The 6,000-nt window shown below is 34.8% G+C and overlaps 2 protein-coding genes across 2 annotated transcripts; both read left to right on the top strand.

The window, feature by feature from the left end:
• The first annotated feature begins 3,452 nt into the window (after positions 1-3,452).
• On the top strand, positions 3,453-5,941 carry LOC110042396 (uncharacterized). Its single transcript, XM_089278172.1, has 2 exons — positions 3,453-4,136; positions 4,832-5,941. The coding sequence occupies exons 1-2, from the start codon at positions 3,457-3,459 to the stop codon at positions 5,181-5,183; spliced, it is 1,032 nt and encodes a 343-aa protein (XP_089134298.1). The 5' UTR covers positions 3,453-3,456; the 3' UTR covers positions 5,184-5,941.
• Positions 4,143-4,844, top strand: LOC149099558 (uncharacterized; the record flags this gene model as incomplete). The annotated part of the gene is made up of 1 exon (XM_089278171.1): positions 4,143-4,844. A coding segment is annotated over one exon (480 nt), but the record flags the coding sequence as incomplete, so codon positions are not given.
• Positions 5,942-6,000: the final 59 nt, after the last annotated feature.

Genomic DNA, 6,000 nt, shown 5'->3' with positions numbered 1-6,000 from the left:
GATATGAATTCCAAGCTAGAGGAAGCATACATTGCCACGGCACAGCTAAATTGAAGAATGATCCTGGTCTTTGTGAGCTTACTGAGGTGGCCTTGAAAGGATTTTTAGCTGAACAAAGATTAAAACAAGACTCTTGTGAACAAGAACAGAAACATTTGCAGGATATTCAAAAAGGCAAAATGGCAACAAAAACAATTTGTGACTATGTAGATTCACTGCTTTCAACATGGAATTCCAGCCCTCCTTGTCAAGATAACTGGTCGAAACCAAGTGTGCATCCATGCAAACTGCATTTAGACTTATCGCATGATGAACAATGTCATGACTATGTAAACCTATTGAATACTGTCCAGCGCCACACACGTTGCACTACCAATTATTGTCTGAAGCACAAACAGAATGAATCTGATCTCAAGTGTCGTTTCAATTACCCATTTGATCTCTGTGATAAAACCAGATTAGAATTTGAAAAGATCCACACCAAAGACAAATCAGTTCAATACAGAGCTAAAATTGTTACAAAAAGAAATGATACACGACTGAATAACCATCAAAGAGTTCAAATTCAGGGCTGGAGAGCTAATTGTGACATTCAGGTTATCATTGATTATCATGCTTGCGTAGAATATCTTGCAAAATATGCTGCAAAGGGTGAACCAAACTCATTGCAACTAAAAGATACTTTCAATACTGTTATCAAGTCATCAGGTTTTGAAAATGACACTAAGAAGGTAATAAAGAAACTTATGATAAAATGTTTAGGAGAGTGAGATTTTAGTGCACAAGAAACTATGCACCATCTGCTTTCACTGAAATTACACAGTACCACGTTTCATGTGAAATCTTTTAGTTTAAATGGCTCTCGAGGACTAAAAAAATCAGGAAATCCAGACAATAGAAATTGTACAAGTGATTCTTTTCTTGATGTATATGCAAACCATAATAGCTTTACCAATAAGTTTCCTGGCATAATGAAAACAAATTTCATGGAATTTGCTACAAAGTACAAACTAGCTAACAACAAACTTGAACAGCGAAATGATAATATTATTCTGAATGTGTTCCCAACATACTCTTCCAATCCAAAAGCAAAATATTACAGTTCATATTGCAAATTCCAACTTCTAAGATTTAAACCGTGGAAAAATTCTCTAGATGATGCATGAGGCACCACAGAGCCAAACAATCAAACCTTCATAACTGAATGGTACAACTTCCTCAATACACCATATGCCAAAAAACATGTCCAAGACTGGTCTCAAAAGATTTCAGATGTATCAGAAAATATAGAGCTTCAACATTATGAAAACAGTAATAATCAAGAAATACATCAGCAGGAAGAATGGATGATTCTATCAGAGTTTTACAAGTCAAGGCAGAAATTCAATAATGAGCTCCCAAACTCGAACTATGATTGGACCATAGACTCAATGAAATATACTGCTTAACAAATTGGTGAAATGCCCTCTTGGATTGCTACATTAAAAGAAAATTTTCAACCATCACTGACCCCTACAGATGTAATTAATGTTGAATCTTTCAGCGAAATGCAAAAGCTTGCATATGACATAATTACAAACCACTCAAAAAACAGCTCTGAAAAAGAAGCTCTGTTGCTTCTTATAAATGGTGTTGCAGAAACTGGGAAAAGCTATTTAATAAAAGCTTTGAAGTCGTATCTTAAACAGAAATGTGTTATCACTGCCACAACAGGAAAAGCTGCATACAACATCAGAGGGGTAACTGTTCATTCACTTTTAAAACTACCAACTTCTCCACAGTCAGAGAAAGACCTGTCTGATGAAAGCCTAAAAGAATTACAGGAAAGACTTTCAAATACAGATTATATTCTTATTGATGAGTATTCAATGTTTGGGCAAAGAACACTTGGATGGATTGACAAACGATGTAGACAATCATCTAGTGCAAAAGAAAATTTGTATGGTGGAAAATCAATAATATTGATTGGAGATCCAGCTCAATTACCTCCTGTGTTTGACAAGCCACTGTTTCATGCAAAACCATCTAATCAGATTGGACAGCAGGGCTATTATGCTTACATGATGTTTAACCATGTAGTTACATTAACTGTTAATCACAGAGTCAAAGGAACAGATCCAGAGCAAATTGTTTTTAGGGATTTTCTTTTACGATTGCGTAACGGAGAAATGTTTGAAAATGATTGGAAACTACTATTAACTAGACAACCATCACAAGCTAATAACATTGATCAATTCAAAACTGCCACTCGATTATTTTACACCAATGAGGAAGTAGCCAATTTTAATTACAATTCACTCTTACAACTCAAACAGCCAATTGCAAAAATTGATGCAAAACACTCAAGTTCTCAAGCTGCCAAAATTTCTCCTCAGGATATGTATGGGTTAGAACCAACACTACTTATTTCAAAGAATGCCCTTGTTATGCTTACAATGAATTTATGGCAATCTGTTGGTCTTTGTAATGGTGCAACTAGAACAGTAGTAGATATCATTTATACCACCCCTCATAACCCTCCTGTTGCTGTTATTGTTAAGTTTGACAATTATATTGGCCCCTCAATATCTCAAGAAATTCCTTCTTTAGTAGCTATAGCTCCTGTGACTGTTTCTGCAAAAAATGGCAATTCATTTCATGAGAGACAACAGCTACCGCTTAAGCTTGCATGGGCCCTAACAATTCACAAAAGCCAAGGATTAACTTTACCAAAAGCATGGGTAAATATTGGAAAGTCTGAACAAACATTGGGCATCACATATGTAGGTTTAAGTAGAGTTAAAAAATTATCTTCACTTGTAGTAGAGCCAATGACTTTTGAAAGACTTAAAAGTATAAAAAAAAATAACTCCTTGAAATACAGACAACAGGAGGAACAAAGATTGAATCAGCTTTTTGAAAGGAGTAAAAACCTTATGACTGAATGTATGTGACATCAAAAGTAACCAATAGTAACGATTTTCCTTTCAGGTGAAACAAGTATGAATAACCCAAGTGGTAAGTTATTTGCCATTTTTACCATTCAGTTTTGGTAGAATAACAAGATAAAAAAATGAACAATCTTGTAATACTTAGGACACACTTTCTGAATGAACCTGTTAAAAAGTTTCTACTTCTCATACCCACAATTTTATCCTACCTGAATTTCTGCAGCATCTGATAATATGTCTTAGCCTAAATTTCATGCAGTACCTTGACTAATATTGGTTGTCAGCCTGAACATGGTTAATAATCTCTCTTGAAATAAACATACATAAGAACATGTTATATTGAAATCCTCAAGCAACTAAAATTACCCTATGGAATCCGTCAAAACCTGATACAACTTGTGGTATCTCTATCGAATTCACTAAAAAGATTACTACAATATTATCTACTTCCAAGATTCATATTCTTTTGATCTCATCAGTAATAACTCAATCTTAACGATTTTGTGCTTCCATTTCAGGACAAAGCATGGTTGGTCATTTACATAACCTCTCACCTATAAAGACAAGCCAAAACAAGAATCAATATTTCTCGCTAAATTTCCAGACAAACTCTCAAGTGTATCGTGCTGTGTGCTTCTCTCCAGAGAAGCATTCAGTGCTCAAGCACAAGCTCGAATCTTCATCACCAGTCAAGATAAACAAATTCCAGCTGAAGAAAAACCTGAAGACCAAAAAGGAAGAACTGATTCTCAACAAGAGAACAAGAATTGAAGATCCAAACGAAAGTGAGATGGATTTTGACCTTCAGAAAATAGAAGAAGAAACCATGGAAGCTATAGACAGCTCAATAGAAGAAATTCAGGAGAAACAAAACAATACCCTGGTAAACATTGCTGGCCGTGTCTTATTCAATGGCAGGGCTGAAACTGTGGACGTTCGTGGAAAAACTTTAACTAAACAAGAAGCAATGTTTACAGATAACAGTGGTTCTCTTCGTCTGGTCTTGTGGGAACAAGATACAAGGAAAATGAAATCTAACCAATGTTACAATTTATCAAATGTTGCCATCAAAGAATTTAATGGCACAAACTATTTAACATTGACCAAATACAGCAATGTAACTGAAGCCACCAAACTGAATATAACTCGACACGATGATGTTCCAGACAACATACAACAAGTGCAAGTGCAATTCCCACCAGACGGAACTTTACCTGGACCGAACATGTGGAACATGTGACATCTAAAGTGAACCAGAGACTAGGTCTTTTGCATAGGATTAAGCACTTGTTGCCGTATAATGCACGCCTTCTTTATTACAATAGCCTTGTTCTTCCAATCTTTGATTATACTGATCTGGTATGGGGCGATAAGGATAACGCTGTTTTAATGAACAACCTGCAGGTGTTGCAAAACAAGGCGGCAAAACTTGTTCTAAATAAACCATTGTATTCTTCTGCAACCGATGCTCTCAGTCAGTTTGGTTGGTTAAATTTAAATCAATGCAGGCACTTCCATCGCTGCTTGTATGTTTATAAATGTGTGAATGGAATTACATCTCACAAATTGGAATTATCTAGAAATAGCGATGTCCATAGATATAACACTTGCTCCAAAGATCATCTTAGACTTCCGACAGTAAAACGGAACTGGGGTAAACAGAGAACTTGTTATCATGCCTTTAAAGACTAGAATGCCTTGGACAGTGACTTGAAGAACTCTGACACCATATGTCAGTTTAAAAGTAATTTTTTAAAATCTATTAGTCTATAATTTACTTTTGTATTTTTAATATATTTTTTTAATTTGTGTATTTATTTTTTAATAATTGAATGTTATTTTGGATTGGGACCTTTCTGTAGATCACCGACGGGTGAGAAAGCTTCCCGTTAAAATATCATTATTAACTATGTTCAGTCATATCTAACCTGCAACAAGTGTCACTCAAAAGTCATAGACAGTGACAAGAAAATAATAAAATGCTCTGAGTGTGGCCTAACACAACTGAAGACCAAATGTCGTAATAAAGTTATGGCAAGTATTCTGACAATCACTGCCAAAGACACAATGTCCTTAAATATATTTGATGATATTATTAAACAACTGTATGCCATCAAAAGAGAACAGGATGCAGACTTCAAGAAAGAATTTCCAGACCTCAATGATGATGACATTACCGAGCTCATTCTTACTGTTCAAGCAACTGTTGTATTCAAAGACAAAAGTGCCAAAGAAGTAATCACATCAGGGTAAAATCATGAACAATGCTCTTTGCAGAGACTGACAGTGACTTTCCAACATGTAAATAGATCATTCAATGTCGTTCTCGTTTAGTTCAAAAGTTCTGTTACCTATATTTTTGTCATTGGCAGTATATTTTCCCTAAAATTTTACTCTAATTTTCAGAATTGTTGTAACCATTTCAATTAAAACATGTTACATTTGTCACTAGTAGCACCTGGGAACTGCTGATTAATAATTATTGGTTTTATTGACAAGTAGGCATTATTACTTTTGTAAATTATAGGAGGAAACTCCACACAAAAACCCATTGCCATTGAGTTTTACTTAAAAGTTGTATTACATTAATTTCTTGGAAAATCTTTTTGACCAATTTTTCACACTAATTGTCAAAATATTTGTAACCATTGTTATTAAAATACGTTGTTCTTGGTACAAGTGACACCCAAAGACTGCTTTCTGATATACTATTTATGTTTGTAATTTCAAAGAGTGATTTTACTTGACCTGTGAAACAGAGAGTAACAGCTAGAGCAAAATAGCTACAAGTAAACAAAAGAACACAATGGAATAATAGCACGCAATATTCTACTACCTATTTCACAGGTAAAGTAAGATCATTCTAAAAGACATCAATATTTGGTATAACTTATGTTAAACCAAAGCATGCCACTGCAAGGGATGATTGGCAATAATAATATCCCACCCCCCTAAAAACAAGGCTTCATCGGATACACCTATATGAAAATAACACTGCCTAAACAGATCAAATGTTCACACTGAACAACATTTGACAACTTGGACATACTACGATTATAATTTACCTTCA

Source organism: Orbicella faveolata, unplaced genomic scaffold (genome assembly GCF_042242905.1).
Source record: "Orbicella faveolata isolate gen_17 unplaced genomic scaffold, um_ofav_v1 contig_46, whole genome shotgun sequence".
In the NCBI taxonomy this organism is placed as follows: domain Eukaryota; kingdom Metazoa; phylum Cnidaria; class Anthozoa; order Scleractinia; family Merulinidae; genus Orbicella; species Orbicella faveolata.
The sequence above is the reverse complement of the archived record's forward strand: the minus strand, read 5'-3'. Positions and strand labels throughout refer to the sequence as shown.

Excerpts from the sequence above, each read along its gene's own strand:
- LOC110042396 (XM_089278172.1), top strand. The coding sequence starts at position 3,457 with ATGGTTGGTCATTTACATAACCTCTCACCTATAAAGACAAGCCAAAAC. Across the intron at positions 4,137-4,831 it reads GTGCAATTCCCACCAGACGG|TATTAACTATGTTCAGTCAT; the intron begins AACTTTACCTGG and ends TTAAAATATCAT.